At 63.7% G+C, this 21,042-nt stretch overlaps 2 protein-coding genes across 2 annotated transcripts; one reads left to right on the top strand and one right to left on the bottom strand.

Moving 5' to 3' along the window:
• Nucleotides 1-1,843: 1,843 nt before the first annotated feature.
• Nucleotides 1,844-7,242, top strand: FCHSD1 (FCH and double SH3 domains 1; the record flags this gene model as incomplete). Its single annotated transcript, XM_082291499.1, has 19 exons — nucleotides 1,844-1,953; nucleotides 2,195-2,292; nucleotides 2,702-2,747; nucleotides 3,573-3,646; nucleotides 3,896-4,040; nucleotides 4,116-4,252; nucleotides 4,328-4,391; nucleotides 4,486-4,614; nucleotides 4,810-4,932; nucleotides 5,013-5,108; nucleotides 5,180-5,287; nucleotides 5,391-5,495; nucleotides 5,701-5,931; nucleotides 6,022-6,105; nucleotides 6,213-6,369; nucleotides 6,452-6,657; nucleotides 6,775-6,871; nucleotides 6,946-7,013; nucleotides 7,177-7,242. The coding sequence occupies exons 1-19, from the start codon at nucleotides 1,933-1,935 to the stop codon at nucleotides 7,240-7,242; spliced, it is 2,055 nt and encodes a 684-aa protein (XP_082147625.1). The 5' UTR covers nucleotides 1,844-1,932.
• Nucleotides 7,243-8,185: 943 nt separating this feature from the next.
• On the bottom strand, nucleotides 8,186-20,926 carry RELL2 (RELT like 2). The gene is made up of 8 exons (XM_082291357.1): nucleotides 20,479-20,926; nucleotides 17,154-17,367; nucleotides 15,482-15,541; nucleotides 15,335-15,401; nucleotides 14,866-15,054; nucleotides 10,035-10,620; nucleotides 8,503-8,536; nucleotides 8,186-8,276 (listed from the first exon to the last, which is right to left on the bottom strand). Exons 1-7 carry the CDS (start codon nucleotides 20,698-20,700, stop codon nucleotides 8,504-8,506), a joined length of 1,371 nt encoding a protein of 456 aa, XP_082147483.1. The 5' UTR covers nucleotides 20,701-20,926; the 3' UTR covers nucleotides 8,186-8,276; nucleotide 8,503.
• Nucleotides 20,927-21,042: the final 116 nt, after the last annotated feature.

Raw genomic sequence — 21,042 nt, 5'->3', positions numbered from 1 at the left:
GTCCTGCCAAGCCAGGGGCTCTGCGTCCTCCACGTGATGTGGGACCCCACATGTCCCTGTGCTGGGGGCTGTCCCCTCAGTGTCCCACATGTTCCCGCATCCCAGGACCAGTGCCCCAGCACCCCATGTGTCACCACATCCCGGGACAAGTACCCTGTGTGTCCTCATGCACAAGGACTCAGCCCCCAGTGATCCCAGTGCTGTGTGTCCCAGAACTCCCCATGTCCCCATGTCCCCATGTCCCCCTGCCCAAGGACAGTGCTCCCCATCACCCCATATTCCTGTGACCCTGTGTCCCCACATCCCCATCTCTCATTTCCCTGTGTCCCAGCGTTAGCCATGTCCCTGTCCCCCTGCCTCCTTGTGTCCACATGTCCCCATGTCCCTGTGTCCCATATCCCTGCATCCTTATATTCCTGTCTTCCCCCATCCCCATTTCCCTGTCTCCTATACTCCTGTGTCCTCATGTCCCTGTCTCCCTATTTCCTCGTGTTCCCACGTCCCTGTTTCCCCATATCCCCATGTCCCTGTCCTCCTGCTTCTCCGTGTCCTCCTATCCCCACCTCCCCATGTCCCAATGTCCCTGTCTCCCATACCCTTGTGTCTCCATGCCCCCATGTCCCTGTCTCCCCACCTCCCTGTCTCCCCATGTCCCCGTGTCCCCATGTCCCTGTGTCCCCGTGCTCCTGTGTCCCATATCCCCATGTCCCCGTCCCCCCATGTCCCCGTTTCCCCATTTCCCCGTTTCCCTGTTTCCCTGTGTTCCCGTGTCCCCCTGTCCCCGTGTCCCCACATCCCCATATTCCCATGTCCCCATGTCCCAGTGTCCCCGTGTCCCCGTGTCCCCCTGTCTCCATGTCCCCCTGTCTCCGTGTCCCCATGTCCCCATGTCCCCATTTCCCCATTTCCCCGTGTCCCCATGTCCCCGTGTCCCCATGTCCCTGTGTCCCCGTGCTCCTGTGTCCCCGTATCCCCATGTCCCTGTCCCCTCATGTCCCCATATCCCCCTGTCCCCGTTTCCCCATTTCCCCGTTTCCCCGTTTCCCCGTGATCCCATGTCCCCCTGTCCCCGTGTCCCCGTATCCCCATGTCCCCATGTCCCCGTGTCCCCCTGTCCCCCTGTCCCCATGTCCCCCTGTCTCCGTGTCCCCATGTCCCCGTGTCCCCGTGTCCCCATGTCCCCATGTCCCCTTGTCCCCGTGTCCCCATGTCCCCGTATCCCCATGTCCCCGTTTCCCCGTGTCCCCATGTCCCCGTGTCCCCGTGTCCCCATGTCCCGATTTCCCCGTATCCCCATGTCCCAGCTTCCCCGTATCCCCATGTCCCCGTGTCCCCGTGTCCCCATGTCCCCGTGTCCCCATGTCCCCGTGTCCCCGTGTCCCCGTGTCCCCGTGTCTCCGTGTCCCCATGTCCCCATGTCCCCATGTCCCCATGTCCCCATGTCCCCGTGTCCCCGTGTCCCCATGTCCCGATTTCCCCGTATCCCCATGTCCCAGCTTCCCCGTGTCCCCATGTCCCCATGTCCCCGTGTCCCCGTCCACACGTGCAGCACCGACCACCAGGCGGCGCTGGAGCCCCCGAGGGGCGGGGCTTGCTGGGCGCGGTTTTCCCGCCCGCGCGGGCAGAGGGGCGGGGCCAGGGGCGTGTCCATCGGGGGCTCGGGCCGGGGGCGTGGCCGCTCTGGGGGCGCGTCCGAGTGGGGGTGATGGGCGGGGCCTGTAGGGGGCGGGACCCATGATGGGCGGGGCCTGTAGAGGGCGGGGCCCGTGATGGGCGGGGCCCGCGGGGGGCGGGGCCCGCGGGGGGCGGGGCGAGGCCGGCCCGGCAGTTCCGGGCTCCGCACACGCGGATCGGGACGGCGGCGAGCGGGGACCGGCCCCGGCATTGGGATCGGGACCGTGGCACCGGCACCGACACCGTGGCAGCGCAGCGATGCAGCCGCCGCCGCGCAAGGTGAGCGCCGGCTCGGGCCGGGCCACGGGGCGATCACCGGGGCCGGGTTCTCCCTCGCTGCCGTGTCCTGCAGCCGTGACCGAGACTCGCCCCCGGCGCAGCCTCACGGGGCTGGGGAAGCGAGGCCGCGTTTGGGTGGCACCCGGGGGGCGGTGAGGATCGGTGCGCGGGCGGGGGGGGCAGCGCATCCCCGCACCCCATCCCGGCCGGGGCCGCGGGGCTGAGCGGGGCCGTCCCGCAGGTGAAGCTCACCCAGGAGCTGCGGGTCCATCTCCTGGAGCAGCTGTCGGGCCTGCAGAGCAAGCAGCAGCGGGACGCCGAGCTGCTGGAGGACATCAGGTAGGGCCCACATATGTGACACCCGGGTCGAGCCGAGACCAGGCAGCTCATCCCACATGTGTGTGTGTGCGTGTGTGTGTGTGTGTCTCCAGGCTGAGACCGGGCAGCTCATCCCACCAGTGTGTGTGTCCCCAGGCTGAGATCAGACAGCTCATCCCACTGGTGTGTGTGCGTCCCTGAGCTGAGACCGGGCAGCTCATTGCACGGGTGGGCCAGGGACCGGGCACGGCTCACCTTGAGCCTGTCACGTCGAGGTCATGGGCTCCGTCACCCACTGGGGTGGCCCGATGGGGACAGGATGGTGGCAGGGGGTGGTGGTACCGGGGTGGTGGCAGGGGGATGGTGGCGGGGAGGGATGGCCTATCCCTGCCCCTCTCTGTGTGTCCTCTCTGTGCCCCTCTCCCCCCAGGTCCTACAGCAAGCAGAGGGCCACCATTGACAGGGAGTATGGGCAGGTAAGGAGATGCCACGGGACTCAGGATCAACGCCCTGGGGAGGCCCAGGCCCCATCCTGCCTGTGGGGCAGGAGCTGGGCACGGCCCCACGCAGGCAATGGGCAGCCTCGGAAATTATCCGAGCATGGCAGCTCCCGGAGGGTGGTGCCGGATGGTTCATCCTGCCAGGAGGACCCTGACCACGTTCAGCACCTGCTGGGGGCTCTGCTGAGCACGGCATGGCCCCAACCTTGGGTGTTTTGGGAGCCAGGAGGGAAATCCTTGTGGGGGGAGGAAACTGCTGGGCTCTGCTGTCTGCTGGGTCATCGCAGGGCGCTGCTCTGAAATGTCAGAGCTTGGTTTTGCTGGGAGATGTCCCTGCAGCATCCCTTGGGGACACAGTGCAGCAGAACTGTGCCCTCCCTTCCTGCAGCTGGTCACCGTGCTACCCCCTCCCTCACAGCCCCCAGGCTGGGGGTGATCGTCCCCCCAGGGTTGGGGTCTTGCTGTGCTTGGCTTTGCTGGGAGCTCCTCTACTCTGAGCCAGTGTCCCTCGCTGGTGTCCCCTTGCAGGTGCTCTGTCCCAAAAGCCACACTGGGGGGGTCTTTTCGTTGTGGTGGCTGCTCCCCAGAAAGGTTTTCTCATGGGGAGCACCGTGGGATTCCTGCTGACACTGAGCCATGGGGATGTGTGTGTCTGTGTTCGGGGGGGACACGTGTGTGTCCTCAGGTCCGTGGGGTGGACAGCCGGGGTGGGGAGCCCAGTTTTGGGCCTTGAGCAGGGTGGGGGGTGCTGGGGTCCTCGGCAGGGTCAGGGAGTGCTGCTGATGCCGGGTCTGTCTGCAGGCGTTGCAGAGGCTGGCGAGCCAGTTTGTGAAGAGAGACTGGCAGCGGGGCCGTGGCGAGGCCGGCGACTCCAGGTGGGCTGGGGACAGGGACAGGGCTGGGGACAACCAGCTGGGGCTGGCTGTGCCCATCCATGGCCCTCCCAGCTTGGAGATGCTTAATGCCAACCAGGATTTGGGTGTCGCCGGGATGCAGCTGTGGGTGGGATGTCCCCAGCTCTAAGGCCCTGCTGGGACTGAGGGTGCTGGCGGTCCTGCCGGGCATCCCCTAAAGCTGGCAAGGGGCAGGGAGTACCCAGCCCTGCATTAACCCCGTGCCCACAGGAGCGTGGCCGCTGTCTGGAAGGGAGTCATCGAGGGGACAGCACACGCCGGGCAGGTCCGTGTCACCGCCTCCGAGAGCTACCGCGCCCTGGCTGCCGAGGCCGCCCGCAGCGCCCGCCTCTCCAAGGAGAGGACCCTCAAGAAGGTACCAGGGCAAGGACATGTCCCCTGTGCCCGGGCGGTGGGGACAGCTGTCCCCTCCTGCTGACGCTCCCCGCAGGGCATCGAGCGGCTGCAGAAGGCGCAGGCGGAGCTGCTGGAGACGGTGAAGGAGCTGGACAAGGCGAAGAAGCAGTTCAGCCACCTCCAGCGCAGCAGCGAGGTGGCCAAGGACAAGGCGGCCGATGTGGAGGCGCGGTGAGTAGGGGGCACGGGGCCAGGGGGCTGCTGTGGCTGCAGGGTGGCCTCACACCCCCCTCCCATCCTCCCCAGCCTCCGGAAGAGCGACCGGCGGATATTTCACACCAAGGCCAGTCTGCAAAAGCTCAGTGCCAAGGTCGGTGGTGCAGAGGTTGGCAGGGTACCCAAGTGAGTGGGTGCAAGGGGACACAGGGCACCACCACCAAGCCGTGCTGTCCCCGTCCCCGCAGTTCTCAGCGCGACTGGCCGAGCACTCGAGGCAGCTGGCAGGGGTGCAGAACGAGTACAGCTTCGCCCTGGTGTCTGCTGCTGCCCACCTGCAGCACTACCAGCGCGTGGAGCTGCCCGCAGCCATGCAGGTAGGAGCTGCCCGGACCCTCCGTGCCCCATCCCCAGGGTCCCACAAGGAGCATCCCCCCAGTGCCACTGTGAGGGGGGCAGCAGGGAGGGTTCCGCTGGTGCAGGGTCAGGGCTGGCTGCCCTGGAGGTGTCAGGGATGCTCCAGTGGGGGGATGTGGCAGTGCTGGGGGTGGTTCCCACCCGCTTTCCCCCAGGCACTGGATGGGGACCTCTACGAGCGGCTCCGGGAGCACTTGTCGGCCGCCAGCCGGACGGAGGTGGAGACCTGCCGGGCCACTCGGGACTGGTTCCAGAGCGTTGTGGAGGCGTCTGCGCGGGTAACGGCACCGTCCCGCGAGCTGGGTGGGACAGGAGGGCACAGGGGAGTCCCCCAGCCCCACGCCGCTCTCTGCTGCAGGTGTGCCGGGAGCAGGATCTCCTCCTCTTCCTGCAGGACCACCCCGCCTTCTCCCTGGCACCCGAGCAGCGCTTCCAGCTAGCCGGGCTGGAGGAGGTGAGTGGAGGGGGAGCATTAGAGCAAGGTGGGGTCTGCACAGCCCTTGTCACCCCCGTGTCCTTGCCCAGGTGTGCCTGCTGCCACCGGCAGACGACGGGGCCAGCCTGGAGAAGGAGGCGCGGCGCTGGGCCACGCGGGTGGCCCGGGACCACAAGAACAGGGCACACAGCGAGGAGGTGGGTGTTGTCCTGCCTCACAGAGCGCTGGGGGGCTCAGGGAGGGGGTTTTCCAGCCCCTCACCAGCTGCTACCACCCTCTGAGCCGCGGGTGCCCGCCCAGGTGCTGCAGCGGCTGGAGGCCAGGCGGCAGCAGGGGCCGGAGGCGGAAGCAGCGGCTGTGGAGCGGCAGATGGAAGAAGCCAGGGAGAACATCCGGAAGGCAGAGGTGGGTCCCCCAGTCAGAGGGTCTGGGGTGGCCTCGAGGTCCGTCACTCCCAGGGTGGGGCATGCAGAGACAGGGATGAGTGGTGGCCAGGATGCTGCACTTGGGGTGTGGTGCTGGGGGTGCCACCACGCTGGGGGTGGGGTCTGTGGGGTTGGGATGCCCCTGGAGGTGTCCCATGGACGGTGACAATGTGTGGTGTCCCCAGGTGAGCCGAGTGAAGGCCGAGGCACGGCTGGCACTGCTGCGGGCGGCAGGGCTGGATGTGGATGCCTGGCTGGCCGGGGCCATGGTGGGGACAGGCGAGGAGACCCCCACAGGGCTGGACCCGGCCGAGTTCGATGACTACGAGGACAGCGATGAGCCGGACGAGGACGATGAGCCTGGGCCTGCTGCTCGCACCTACCCCTACACCTGCCGGGTGATCTTTGGCTACCAGGTATGGACGGCCCTGCCTGCCTGGCCCTCACCCTGCCCGCCCAGGGATGGCACCTCAGCCTCTCTGCCACTTTGTCCCCGTCTCCTGCAGGGCTGCCAGGCGGATGAGCTGTCCATCAGCCAGGGCGAGGAGCTGGAGATCATCGAGGATGGTGACGCAGAGGAGTGGGTGAAGGTGGGAGCGGGCTGAGCCCCCCTCCATGCTGGGGGACACCTTTTGGAGGTCCCCAGGCTGTCCCCACTCTGGAACCTGAGATGTTCACATGGTTTCTGCCTCCTCAGGCTCGGAACAAAGCAGGGCAGGTTGGCTACGTCCCCGAAAAGTACCTGCTGTCCCTGGGGTGTGACTCGGGGGCTGGGCTCGGCCCCCCGGGCCCCTCTGCCTTGCACCGCCAGCTCTCCAGCATCATGGCTGCAGAGCTGGTGCTGGAGCCTGGAGGTGAGTGCTGGGCATCACCCCCACCCCAGGGAGGGGGACAGGACCCAGAGGGTGCTGAGCCCCGTTCCCACCCTCCCCCCAGCCTGGCTGGTGCGAGCCCTGTATGACTACGAGGGGCAGAGCCCCGAGGAGCTGAGTTTCCCCGAGGGGGCCATTATCCGGGTGCTGCCCCGCGCCGCCGGCGAGGTGGACGACGGCTTCTGGACCGGCGACTTCGACGGCCGCGTCGGCGTCTTCCCCTCCTTGGTGGTGGAGGAGCTCACCGGGGCCCGGGAGGCGGCCGGGCAGGTTGGTGGCAGGAGGGTCATTGTGTCACCTTGGCATGGGCACCCCCCATCTTCCATGACTGCTGGGGTGAACACCCCCTTCCCACCGTTCCCATCCCTGCTGGCTGTGTCTTCCCAGGAGCTGCCATCACCATCCCCTCCGCCCTTCTCCCCTCCTGGCCTCGTGCCCGGGGCCAGCCTGGTCCCCAGCCCTGCTCCTGAGACAGCGCTGGGAGGTGAGTGCTGGGCGGTGACTGGGAAGGGACTGGGGGAGCCTGGAAAGCCAGGCTGAGCTGCCGGGCCCTCCCAGGTTGCTGGCAGGATGGCACGGGCAGCGGGCAGAGCTCTCCGGACCTGGCAGCCACCCGCCTGCGGCCGGTAAGCCACATCACCGGGATGCTGGTACCCCAAAACCTGCCCCAGCCCTTCCGTAATGGAGCCACCCGTTTGTTTTGGGGGGGTCTGAAGGGGGATGAGTGGCCTCAGCACGTTGGCACCACTTCTCTCTCTCTCCCCTTCCCTCTCCTCTCCCTCTCTGCAGCTCCGTGCGCCGCCCCCTCCGCCCGGCAGAGCCCCCGAGCCCGACCCCGAGCTTCACTTCAGCTGACCCTGTGGGTCCCCCCAGCTCCCTGTCCCCCAAAAAGCTTTGCCCAAGCAAACCCCCACGGGCTGCTGTCCCAGCAGCAGGGGCTGCTGCTGCCCCGTGCCCCGAGCTGGTCTCTCCAGGGGCTGCATCCTGCCCAGTGCTGCTTGCAGAGTGGTCCTGCATCCCAGTACAGCACCCAGAACCCCTTTTTTCGGGTGCCCAGTGCCACAGCCAGGCCCCATTTCACCCCCCTCTTGCCTCTGCCCTTCCCGCCTGGCATCGCCCGTGCACCCCCAGCATAGCCCCGGTTCCTGGGGGGCTGTTCCAAATAAATCCAGCTGGCCCTGGCGAGGGGTTCAGCAGCTTTAATGGTTGTAGCTCGTCTATGTACAGGGTGTTACACACCGAAGCTCTCGCACGGCCCCGGGGCTGCCCGCTGGCCTGGCCGGGGCCATCCCTCCCCCAGGGCCCGGCTCCGGCCCCTCCTGTGCCGGGATGGGGCTGGAAGCTCCTCTCTCCGCCAGCATCTCCCAGGGACCTGCAAGGTCCCCCGCCGGTGCAGGATTTGTGCCTGTGCCCGCTCTGCGTGGCAGGGGTGCCCGGGGGGGGCTGTGCTCTGTGCTGAACGTGCCGGGTGGGCGCGGGGGTGCTCCCCACCGCCCCGGGGGGGTGGCTCGAGCCGCTGCCTCCATCCCTGCCCCTCGCCGCGACCCTCTCCGATCCCTGCCCCGGAGCTGGGGGGCCGCGGGGGCCGGGGGGTGGGGACAGCAGGCTCTGGGTGCTGTGCTGCCCCTGCCAGGCCCGAGGGTCCCCCGGGGAGGGGTCTCCGGGGCGGGTGCGGTGAGTGGGACTCGGGTACCTATTGCCGATGGGATGAAGGCTGGCGCCGAGCGCGGCTGTCGGTGGCGCCGGCGCGTCGCTCCGGCCATGCCAAGCGCGTAGCTGCCCACCCGGGGCCGGCTGGCCCGCGGCTGCCCCACGGCAGAGCCCCCAGCCCCGAGGGGTGCGGGGGCTGCGCGCCTCCCGTGCACGCTCCAGCCGGGAGCGGAGAGGAGCTGCGGGGAGAGGGGCGGGATAGGGCTCGTCCCCCACAGCCACGGCACCTCCCCGCCACCCGCGGATGGGATTTCCCGGCGTCACCGCCTGTGAAATCCCCGGTCACTTCCCGAACCCCTGGAGAAAGGGTTCGCCCTCTCTCCATCTCCAGGGCAGGGAAACTGCCGCGGCCCTCCCGCATCCCCCCCCCCCCCGGCCCTTGTCCCAGGGACAGGGGACACTCACGTCACACGCGGTCCTGCTCCGAGGCGCTGGGCTCCTGTGGGATGGAGGAGGGATGTCAGTGCTCCCTCGGCCACAGCAGTGACCCGAGGCCAGTGGGCAGAACCCCACTGAGTCTCCAGGGGCGACTACAGCCCAGGCCCCATCTCTGCCCATCCCCGATGAGAAGCAGCGAACAACCCTCGTGCTGGCTCTGACTGTGACTGAGGGGATGGGGGAGGGTTCAGGTGGCACCAGGGCTTGGTGACAAACATCCCAGGGAGGTCCCATCACCGTTCTCCTGGGACCCCACAGCCTGGAGCGCCCCAGCACCACGTGCAAGAGCCTGGCACTGCAGAGGGGACAGATGTCACTGGGCTTGGCCTGCACAAAACTGCTTCCCCAGGGATCAGAGGGATCGCCCAAGGTTCAGTGGGACATGGGAGGACCTGTCACCACCTCCCCAGGTCTCTGGGGAAGGGCTGCAGCCCATCAGCTCTGTCCTGCCTGGCTGCCAGGGGCTGCCCTTCTCCGTGAAACAGCTCAAACCTCCCAGCCTGGTCACCGGAAAGCAAAGAGGGAAACAGTGGGATCCTGCTTTGTCCTTATCCAGCATCCAGCCAGGCACCTTTCCTGGGGTTCTCCCGTGCTGACCCAGTCCTGCCCCATCCCAGCCCCTGCCAAGGGCTGCTGGCATGTGCATGGGCCGTGCCCAGCCCGTGGAGTTCCAGCAGAACCAGCCCCAGGGGATCTCCCTGGCTTTGAAGCGTGCCAGGAATTTTACCCAGGCGTTTCGCTTCCTTTTCCTTCCACGGGCTTTGCCCTGGTACTGGTTTTGTGAGGCAAGTCAAGGCCAGCTCTTGGGGCTGCTGACATCACACAGGGGGTGTTTCCCGGCCCCCTTCCATGAAAATCACCTTTCCCCAGCTGCAGAACCGTGAATGAGTGCGTGAGCCTGTGAGCGAAACGCTGGGTGTCTGAACCACCAGCAGCGGCCTCCTTTGCTCACTGGTAACAGCACAGAGGCAATTCCAGGGAGCAAATCCCCCAGAGCTCTCTAACCCCTCCAGCAGGGTGGTTGGGTGGGATATTGGGAGATACCAGGGTGCTGGGAGCTCTGGGCAGGGTGGGCTGTCCTCTCTGAGCACAGCTCCTCAGCAGCAGGGAAAAACAGCCAAGAAATGACCACTTGGCTTCACCATTTCCTGGCCTTCAAGGTGAGAAAGGCTCCTGGAGAAATCTGTCCCTGCCTGTTCCTTGCTGGCCACGTTGGGCCCTGTTGAGGCTACAGGGTTTTGGGGGCACCACGGGCACCAGTGGAGCTCTCCCAGGCCAGAATCCCAATGGATGTTCCCAAAGAGCTCAACCACAACGGAGAAGGAGTCCCTTGCCAAGGGGCACTGACAGCAGGCCTGCAGCACCTCGCCCTGCCCCTGAAGGGGGCTGGGACCTGTCACGGTCACTCCACCGCCTCAGACATTGGAAAATGGGTGGGAAAAAGCAATTCCCCTCCAGGCCAGGGGACCACCTGGAGACCAGGAAGAGGAGGAACATACCTGCTGCCTCCCGTCCTCCCCTCCGGGCTGTCTCCGGCTGCTGTCGTCCCTCCCCAGCTCCTCGGCCTGTTCCTGCAGACTCAGGCTCCCGTGGATATCCGACACTTCATCTGCCGACTCCAGTCCGATCTCCTCCAGGCAGATGCCGCCTCCTTCCCTTGCCAGCTCTCCTGGGATGCTGGGACTCGACCCTCCCAGCGCCGGCAGGCTCAGGAGCCTCTGCTGGCGGCTCGAACTCCCGGGAGCAGCGCCAGCATCCTGCAGGGACCCCGCCCTGCCGGACCCCGCCGGGCCGGACCCCGCGCCCCCCCGCCGGCTGTCACGGCTGCCGGAGCTGGCTGGTGTGTTCGCGGCTGGGCTGGCGGAGAGGCTCTGCTCCGCACCTTTGCCGCTCTGGGTGCCCGTCTGGATGGCTCCGTTCTGCAGGCCACCCGTGGGGACAGTCCCGTTGGGAGCCCGCTCCCGCTGGAGCCGCTCGCTGCTGCGCTCCAGCTCCTCCGTGCTCGGCTGCCGGCTGCCGGCGCGCAGGGCACCGTCCTGCTGCTCCTGGACCGGGGGTTTCTTCCCGATGTGCGTGACACGGAACCTGGAATGAGGGTAGGACAGAGCTGAGTCTTTTCCCTGCTGTCCCACATCTGCCTGTACCTCCAGCCCCGCATCTCCTCTCTTTGCCGTCATCTCCAACCTTTCAGACCCGTTCACCCCCACGCAAGCCATGACCCCAAATTCATTTTTCCCTTCATTTTGTGCAAAACAAACAGAAAGAGAAGGAGGGAAAGCTCAATCCAGGTCTTGGCTGGGGCAGAGCTTGTCCTCCCAGCAGCAGGATGGGTCAGAGCTCTTGGAAATGCTCCGAGACACAACCTGGATGACAGCGTGCCCTAAGGGAGGGCAGGGACAGGGTTTTGGCAGTGATTTGGGTACAGGGATCAAAGGCTGAAGGAGCTGTTTGGCTAAAATCTGCCAGAGTACATTTTGCACCATCCCCTGGAGGGACGGATGGTGCCTGAGTGGCTCTCCAAGGTCCCACCATGAACAGGTAACAGCTCAGAGCTCCTGGGTGGGCAGGAGAAAAGCTGCAGAAGGGTGGGTTAATAACCAGAGGTGATGCAATATTGCACGTGGGGAGAAGAGAGGAGTTAGGGATCATGGACTCATGGAGTGGCTTGGGTTGGAAGGAGGTCCTAAAAGATCACCCAGTGCCACCCCCTGCCATGGGCAGGGACACCTTCCCCTCAACCAGGCTGCTCCAAGCCCCATCCAACCTGGCCTTGGACACTCCCAGGGATGGGGCAGACACAGCTGCTCTGGGAAACCTGTGCCGGGGCCTCACCACCTATTTCTTCCCAGCATCCCATCCAGCCCTGCCATCTGGCACTGGGGAAGCCATTCCCTGTGTCCTGTCACTCTGTGCCCTTGTCCCCAGCCCCTCTCCAGCTCTCCTGGCGCCCCTTTGGTGCATCAGCAAAGCTTGAAAGTCTGAATTGTGATGGTGCTGACTGTGACACACCGTGACTCCTCCTCAGCAGCACTGCCAGCCACTGCTGGACCAGCAGACAGGAAATCTCTTCCCCAGTGAGCTGGTGTCCACCAGCCAGAGCACTCCGATCCCACCTCTGAGTCCTCGTGCAGCCCATGGCTCACCCACGCCCGCTCTGCCTGCACCCGGATCGCACATGGAAAAGCTGCCGATGGACCTGGCTCTGCTGAGGTTCAGCCCTGTCAGTGTCAGGGCAAAGCACAATTTCAGAAAGTTCGAGTACTGCTGGTGTGCAAAGAAGAGCAAGAGCCAAAGGTCAAGCACGTGGCAGCACTGCTGTTCCAAAGGAAGGAGCAGAGAGGTCCAAAAGATAAGAGCAGGCACCAGGTGAGTTGGCAGAGATGAAGGAGACCATTTCCAGGCTGGAACCCAGCCTGTGGGCAGCACCAACCCCTCAGCACCGCGGTCAGAAAGCTGCTCAGGATTGGGAGGGTCGTGAGGAGAAACGCTCCAGCTCCAGAGGAGGCTCCCACTGCACTGCTCAGGGCAGGCCAAGCAGCAGCAAATGTGACCTTTCAGGTCTCTCCAGATATTTGGAGATAAGACACCAGTGCTGCGATTTGGGAAGACCACAGAATGTTCTGGTCCTGAAGAGGGACAGGGAGGTGACACGAGTGACAGGATCGTTTCTTGGTAATGCCGCTGAGCAAAGTCAGCCTGGAAGAGTCGGGAGTGGATTCAGAGAGCAGGAAGGGTTCAGACTGGAGAGGGCACAACGTAGCCAACTTCTGGCTGGGGAGGGAAAGCAGCAGAGCCCTGGCTGGCTGCCTCAGCAGCACCCCTGAGGCGTTGGGTTCGGTGGGACGCTGTGGCTGTGGGGGCTGAGGACAGAGGGTCACACACGGATGTTTTATGGACAAGCACTGCCACTGCCTTTGAGTGGTTTGAGGAAAACACTGAGTGGTAAATCATCCTATAACCCTGATTGGCACAGAAGTTTGGAACAATTGAGGTGCAAAAAGCCCTCAGGAGGTCTCCACCCCAGTCCCCTGCTCAAGCCTGGGCCCCCTCCTACCCTCAAGCAATTTGCCCAGAGCCCTGTCCAGTCAGGTTTTGGAAATCTTCAAGGATGGAGATTCCTCCACTCTTTGGGGCCCTGTCGAACAGTTTTTCCTTGCATCTTTTATGGATTTCTCATGTTGTAACCCATGGCCATTGCCTCTTGCCCTTCCCAGTGCATCTGTGAGGAGAGTCTGGTTCCATCTTCGCTTAAACCCCATCCACCCTTTGGGAAGTGTTAGAGGACAATTAGATCATCCCTTTCTAATTCTCCAGGCTAAAAAAGCCTCCTCAGGTGCCCCCACACTCCAGCCCTGGATGATCTTGGTGGACCTCCACAGCTCCCATCCTTTCCGCTCCTCAGGGATGAGCCTGTGCCTGCTCATTCCGTGGAGGAGGGGTCTGGACTCTCAAGCACTGCGTCAAAGGCAAAAACAGTACCAAAAATAAAGGAGAACAAGACCTGAGGGTGTGTCCTTAACTCCAGAGGTGGGTGAAAGAAGCCCTGTTTTGTAGGGTCAGTGCTGAGTCAAAGTACTCCGAGATATTTGCCATAAATAAGACACGGGAAGGGCAGCCCTGGAAAAGGATCACCCAGGATCTGGAAGAGCAAAGGGGCCAGCTTGGAAATAAGAAGGAGAATCTGGAGGTGGGATGGTAGCTCAGGGGCACATAGGTTCCTGAGCAGTTGGACCTTGTACCAAAGAGATTCAGGATTGCAAATGAAGCCTTGGAGAACTGGGATGAGGGCCTTGCAGAGAAGGCTGCTGTGGGGGATATTAACAGGGATAAAGAGAAAAAAACCAGGATTTGAGGGAAGGTGCCTTTGGGAAAGGAGACCATCTTCTCCTGCACTCCGGGGTGAGTGAGAGGAGACCGGGAAGAGCACGGACAAAGGATACGGAGGAGTGGATGGAGCTGGGCACCAGCCAGGGAGTGAATTAGCAGTGAGTACACAACTGTGCAGAGCCCTGGCTTACCGGGCACCACCTCCAAGGACAGCAATGGGCACGGAGGGAACCAGGAGCTGGCAGTGCCCACAGGATGTGATCTGAGCTCCCTGCTCCTCCAGCGCCCCATAAAGCCCCAGCTCAACCTCCCTGCTGAGGCTCCTGCCCCTGACGGTGAAAAATTCCACATGACAGGACACAGGGAATGGCTTCCCAGTGCCAGAGGGCAGGGATGGATGGGATCTTGGGAAGGAATTGTTCCCTGGGAGGGTGGGCAGGCCCTGGCACAGGGTGCCCAGAGCAGCTGGGGCTGCCCCTGGATCCCTGGCAGTGCCCAAGGCCAGGCTGGACATTGGGGCTTGGAGCAGCCTGGGACAGTGGGAGGTGTCCCTGCCCAGGGCAGGGGGTAGAACAAGATGAACTTTGAGGTCCCTTCTGACCCAAACCGTTCCATGATTCCATGCCCACTCTGGCTCAGCATTCCCATGAAAGGATTGTCTCTCTGGACCACAACGTGAAGCTTCACCAAGGCTCAGGCCCTGAATGAAGACTCTGCAGGATTTGAGCATGACAGAACTTCGTGACTCACCAGGGTGGCCATCCAAGGACCAGCAGTTGCTGTCACCCTGCCCCAGTCACCACAGCCGGAGGGAGCCAAGCCCTGGAAGACTTTCCTAACCCTTTCTGCTGCAGAATGGGGCAACCTGGGCAAGCCTCCAGACTGTTCTGCAGGTTAGGGACTACACAGAGACCACAGGAAGCTCAGGAAGTCCCTTGAGGTGAAACCAGGTGGGTGCTGGAGAGCATTTGTGGGAAGTATCAGGAACACTCCCCTATTCTTACACTGCTGCCGTGTCATCTAATTGCAGACATCGCTGGAGGCAGCCACCTGGAGCAGCACGGCCACTCTGGCGTTCTGAGGAGGTGGTGACTCGCACCTGGGACATGCTGTCCCCTCTGCCCCCCCTAAGGAGGTCCCTAAAGCCCCCAGTTGGGCAGCAAGGGCCCTGCTTGCACCGAGCTGGGACAGCGGGCCCTGAAAGGACACGGCCCTGGGGCTGTGCCCAGCACTGACTCAGCAGGAAAACCCAGCTTGAGTCACCTTCCCGGAGAAGGAGGGAAGCCACCGGTGCATCACAGCCTGCCACACACCACAGGCATTTCCAGCTGCGGGAGCCACCTGGGCCCTCGGGAGCTCCAGCTGCAGATGCTGAGGCATCTCAACGGGGAACAGCAAGAGGGAGCCTGGCCTGGGGCGAGCGGGGGAGGAACAGGAGGACTGGGGAAGAGCCCGTGGTGCTCGTTGCAGCAGGGAAACGTCTGGCAAAGCTCATTTGGGTACCTGCCCACTGAGAAGACGGTGGTCTCTCCAGGATGCATCCGGCTTTTGCCCTCCTTGGACCGCCCCTGGCGCTGCAGCGGGTGCCTCTTCCTCCTGCTGCAGTGGATGCAGGGGGCCTGCGTGGAGCCCAGGTGCACCGTGTGGTGATGTGGGGGGCCCCCGTCCTGGCTGCTGCTATGGGGACAAAGGCTGCAACGGAAGGACATGACAGGTTCTGTCACCTGGGAGAGACATCCCAACCCTGGTGCAGCCCCACTGCAGCAAGCCCTGGGAGCAGCAGCTCTGGGGGGGATGCTCTGCTGAGGACAGCAATGAGGAAGAGCTGTTCTGCTTGGCAGGGGGGTGAAGCACTCCTCAAAACCCTCGGGAGAGCTGGACTCCTCGTTGGGAAGATGCTTGGTAACAGCTGGAAAGGGGCTGCTCGTCCCTCACTCTGCAGCAGCCACAAGCTGCTCTGCGCTTCCCTCACCTGGGCACTGGCACTGCCACGTCCCCTTCAGTTTCACCCAGCATCTCCTTGAGGGCCTCCACGTTTGCTGAAGAGAGAAGGGAAAAACAGGAATGAGTCAGCCAAAGTGGTCAGCATGGCTCCGGGCCGGCCCGTGGACGTGCTCACCTTGGTTTTGGATGATGCATTTCACGATCTTCTCCACGGTGTCATCGTTCTTCTCTTCATCTGAAAAGAGACAACGCGGCACTGAGGGCGGGGATTCGGGGACTCTGCTCGCTCATCCCTTCCCAGGAGCAGCTGCATCAGCAGAGACTCTGGAGAAGCCTCGTGTCCCCTGTCACACTGGGAAGCCACTGGGGAACACCGGATCCCTCATCCTGGAAAAGAAATGGCTGAGCCAGCAGCTGCGTGTGCAGGGAAAGGGGCTTGTGTTGCTCCTTCAGAACTGGGGAGCATCTGGGGGAAGAAGTGGGAAGCAGGTTCCAAAAAGCCAAAAGAGGAGGGTCCTTGTCCAGCACTGGAGCCCCTGGCTGCAGGATGCTGCAAGGGTAAACAGAAAATAAACCCACTGGGACCCATTAAACACAGAAACGGGGAAGACACAATGATGGAGAGAGCCCCAGAGCTGCACGCTGCTCAAAGCCTAAAAGACTGTTCTGAGGAATCTTGGCTGGTGCCTGTGGAATTCATCCATGGCGTTCATCTCCACCTGCTTCACACCACTGTTGGAGGCAGGAGGCCTGGATGGATGGACCTCCAGCCCCGTCAGCAGTGTGAGAGGTCCCTGTAAGCAGGTTGGAGCTGCGGCCTGGCAGGCAGCTGCCTCCAAGGCTCCAGGGCTGCTACCGTGCTCTTGGAAACCCATGGAGATGTTTGCCTGGGCTGGGGTATCTCCAAAAGGCAAAGCCAGTCCTGGAAGGTTCAGACACTGTCTCCATGTCCTGTACAGCCAGGGCATTAAAGCCACATCCATGGGCACCTGGAAGCTCTGGCTGCATCCGTGGGTGAGCCGGAGGAGCCGCGTTCCCCTCCTGGGCACAGGCAATGGCAGCAGGAGGCGCCGATCCTCCCAAGCGCTGCCGATGGCACGCGGGAGCTGGAGGAGTTCTGTAGCACCATGTGGCTGTTCTCAGCCTGGGAGGCAGCCGGGGGAATGTGTGTTCCCCACTTCAGCAGAGACTCAGGAAACCACCAAACGACAGAGCTTGCTCGGGCCAGGCACCCACGCTCGATGCGGCAGTGACTTCCCAATCCAACCACCCCAGAGCGACTGACAGTGGCCTGAAGCGATGGAAAAAATTCCCTAAAGGTGCCCTTCTAGCATGGGGATCACGGAAACACCCCCATTTCTCTGGTCTGCACGAACACAGCAGGGACTAGAGGAAGACATGCCCGGTAGCAAACACCAGCTGGGCTCCGTGCCAGACATCCTAATGCCAGAGGGGCAGAGGGACAGCTCGTGCTCCAGCTGGGAGAGGTTTTCCTTGAGGGAACAGGGATTGGGATCGAGACGCCGGGGATTCAGCAAGTGCTGGATGTTCATCAGAATTACCTTTGGGTGATAATGCTCCTTTGGGAAGGGCCAGGCACCGGTTCCCACCTCCCTGTCACCACCAGCCTTTGTCAGCTCATGGATCAGAGGGATCCCTGGCCCTCACACTCCCTATCCCCAGGGAACACCGCGCTGCTCTCACCGCACCAGCCTTTTTTCCCAAAGCCAGCCACACGTGACGGGCAACCCTCGCAGCCCCATCCCACATCCCAGGTGTCAGAGGAGCACCAGCCACAGCAGGCGAAAGGCCGAGCCCCCGCCGAGCCCCATCACCCCAGCACTCACCATCCTCAAGCTCCTCCACCCCTTCTTTGTCATCTGGGTCAAGCTCGTCCCGGAACGTCCGGCACCGGTAACCCTTCTTCTTCAGGACATGGCAGATCAGGAAACCCACCAGCCCCATGATGAAGAAGACAAGGACAAGGAGGAAGACCACAATGATGCTGTGCTGGGGATCTGACTCCCCATGGCTGGGGTGGTGATGGTCTGACATGCGGATCTAGGAGAAGGGGGAGGGCAGGTCAGAGCCGCGGCGCTCACCCCCACCCTGTGCCCATCCTCCCCCTCCTCTTGCGAGGCAAGAGGCAGCTCCCGGCTGCGGGTGGGCTGCCCAGGGCTCAGCCCTCGCGGTGCGGGGCCGCACGGAGGACAGGACCGGCCGGAGGTGGCTCCTCGCGGTCTCCCAAGGACACTGCTGCCCCGCACGGCCCCGGCAAGAGGCATCCCAAGGGCAGCGGTGGCGGCAGCGTTCCCGCAGGCCCGCCGGCCCCGGGCTGCGGCGCTCCCCCGTCCCTTGCAGGCGGCTTCCCAAGGGCACCGGTGCCCCGGCCTGCCCGGGGCTCTGCGGCGGGCGGCATCACCCGGCTCGCCCTTGCCGGAGGATGGCTGAGCATCCTCCCGCGCCGCGCCGCTCCCCCGCAGCCCGCGCTACTCACGGCCGAGGGCCTCCGCCGGCACCGGCAGCGGTACCGGCAGCGGTACCGGCAGCGGTACCGGCAGCGGCAGGCAGGAAGCCGCGGCAGCCGGGCTGGCGGAAGGGCCGAGCCGCCGGCTGCTCCCGCATCGTCCTCCCGCAGAACCGAGCCGTCTCCCTCCGGCCCGGCTCCCTTGGGCGCTCCCGGCTCCCTTCCCAAGGGCTCAGCGCTCGCATTCCCGCTCGCCGGCTCCGCTTCCCGGCACGGAAAGGGTCCCCCCAGCCTGTCCCCCGGCGCCGCTGCGGCGGTACCTGGGCCTGCGGTCCTCCGCAGCGCTCTCCTCTTCACCTTCACCTTCACCTTCACCTGCCTCCTAGCAACCCCGCATCCCCGCGGCTGGGCACGGCGGCGAGCATCCTCCGGCCCCCGGCTGCCTGCCCGCCTTCCCCGGGAAGGAGCCAGCTGCTTCTGCCTGCCGCTCTCTGCCGCTCTCTGCCACAAGAGCACCCGCCTGTCCCGATCCCAGAAAAAAAAAAAAAAACCTCTCCGGAGCTGTTTCGGCGGAGGAAGGTGCAGAGCGGAGCTCGGGGAGATGCCGGAGGCTGCAGCAGGACACGCAGGAGCGCTGCTCAGGGAAGCTGCCGGGCTGCTGCCCGCCCCGGGGTGAATAACCTCACCCGCACGCGTGCCAGCTCCGAGCTCCCCTGGCACCCTCCTTTCCCTGATTTTTTAGGGCAGTGAGCCCTGGCGATGGGAGGGAGAAGGGTGGAAGTGGGGCTCAGCGAGACCAGGACTGATCACACACCAGTGGGGGGGGCGGGGGGGTTGGGGGGGGCGGTGGAGAGGGGTGCAGACACCCAGACTGGGATCCCAGCACCGAGGAGAGGGTGGAAAACGAGCCCCGGGAGACTCCCGTGTCTCCCTCCCTCCTACAAAAGGAGTGGCTAAGCCGTTTGAAATCTCAACCTGCAGTGGTCCCACGACCTCCTTCTCCATGTCCACCACATCATCCTCACTCTGGGAGTGAGGTTCTCACCCAAACCTTGAGGAATGCAACCCCTGAAATCCCTCCCACCCCATCTCCGCTGAACCGAGCACCGATCCGTACACACATTATCCCACCACACTCTGTCTTGCTGTGACAGAACCCGGGACTCCCCCAGGCTGTCAGCCGTGCCCTGCTGAGGGCTCCTGTCCCTCTGCACAGGTGACCAAGTCAGCTCTCAGGAGCCTCCATCACCAGCGTGACTTCAGGAGGTCACCACATCATAGGTGGCACCCATCTGTGCGCTGTCCTGGCAGGGAGACAGGCCCCAGCATGGAACATCTGTGGCAAGAACAAGACTTTTCCTCTTGCCATGGATTGCTGGGCCACGGGAGAGGAGAGGTCTCCAAACCCAGGAGCAACAAGCTGCTCCATCATGCAAGTCTCTGCTGGTGAAGAACCTCACGAAGCGAACCCCAAAGGCAGTTTGCTCCTTGCCCTTGTTTCTGTGGAGAGGGGGAACCGGCAGGTCTGGGTTTCTGCGGAGCCCTGAGGGGGTGCAGTCATGGCGAGCGCATTCCCCTTCCCCTCGTGCCCACACACGCTGTCCTGCACAATACATCGCTCTTTCTCCTCCTGGGCGTTCCCGCCCACCCAGCGACCTGCTGCGCCCTACCCCCTTCCGGCTCCCCACCCCCTTCCAGCATCCCAGCCCTTTCCCGACTCCAGCCATGCCTGCCTGATCAGAACTCCCCACTTCGAGCAGAGATTCCCATTTTCCCGCAGCCTCTGGTGTCAAGGCGTTTCCACAAGCTGGGGGACACAGGGTGGCACAGCAGCCTGGCCCTGCCTGAGGACAAATCCTGGCCTTTGTGGGGTGAATCAGGGTGAGGAGGGGCCTCTGTTGCTGCCAAGCTGCTCCCTCCTGGCTCTGCAGCTGGGTTATCCCAGATAATGCTGTTTCTCTTCCTAATTCCCCCAACCAGGGATCGCTTGCTCCCAGTCTCCATCCTGCTTCCACCACCTCAGCCTCAGCGTCCCTCCAGGTGCTCAGTCCTTGTCCCACTGCAGGAGCCTGTTGGCACTTTAATGGCCAGGCCATGAGCCCTGTCCCACACAGCACCTCGCAGGTGACCCAGAAGCGACACCCTGGCTCCTCTCTGCCCCGAAAGCAGCCAGCATTTGAGGCATGAACCCACACGACGGAGCTCCCCCTTCCGAGCAGGCTGGCCGTGTCCATCCTGGCCTGTGGGGACAGCACCCACACGGGCTAAAGCCCCACGCCAAGACGTGGCTGCGGGCTGGATGCTCGTGGCATGTCCACAGTCTGGGCTCTGCATCCTCTGTCCCCCTTGATCCCATCCCGGCTCCTGTCCCTGCCGGTGTGACCCCACCAGCCAAGGCAGTGGGATCTGAGACCCAGGACAACCCTGCTGGAGCTCTGGGATAGGCAGCTGCTGCTTCCTGCCTGCTCCCTGCCTGCCTGCCGCATCCAGCACCACCATTCACTGCCCTTCCTTCCCGGGCCACCCCCTTGGAGCACCCCTGAATCCTGGAAGTGCCTGGAAACCCTGACATTTTAAGCTTCCACGTCAAAAGGGTGGCTTGGGAGGGAGGGGACTGAGTGACTGAGGAGAGGCTGGTGGGGCAGTACTGTCACTTGTCACCCTGTCCCTCGGCTGGCTCCGGTCCCAGCAAAATTCCACGTTACCTCTTGTCCGCTCTTTTCCCGCACCTCTTCTGCAGCCAGCAGAGCAAACGTCACCCCACAAACAATGTGAACACGTCCTTTTGGGGGATCAGCCACCCCGGCCCCGCTGTTTGCCCACGTGGCAGCTAAACGGGCTGGACTGCCCCGGTCCAGGCTCCTCTTGGAATCTTCACTTTGATGCTCAGCCCAGAAACTGCCGTCGTGTCCGCAGAGCTGCTCCATCCCATCGTGCCAAACGTGAATCCTGAGCCCTATTTCAGCTCTTCAAACATGCCCAGCAGCTAATGGCCCTTAAACCACAGCCTGGTTTTGCTCTCTGAGCACAAAGAGCATCTAAAAATATCCCTCTGCGATACTTCCCTTGCTCTGCTCCAAGACCCGTGAAGATGCCCGGAGCACCGACCAGCTTCCAGAAAGACAGCTCAGCCAGCAAAGTGATCCCAGCTGGAAGCAGGGATGTGTTTCTCCTCTCCTCACCCCGTTCCCCCAGCTGGGAACGTGCTCCCTGGGCAGCTCCATGTCCCCAGCCGGGCGTTATCTGGTGGCAGCAGCTGGCGGAGCAGG

This window comes from Coloeus monedula (assembly GCF_965178545.1).
Source record: "Coloeus monedula genome assembly, chromosome: 15".
In the NCBI taxonomy this organism is placed as follows: domain Eukaryota; kingdom Metazoa; phylum Chordata; class Aves; order Passeriformes; family Corvidae; genus Coloeus; species Coloeus monedula.
The sequence above is the reverse complement of the archived record's forward strand: the minus strand, read 5'-3'. Positions and strand labels throughout refer to the sequence as shown.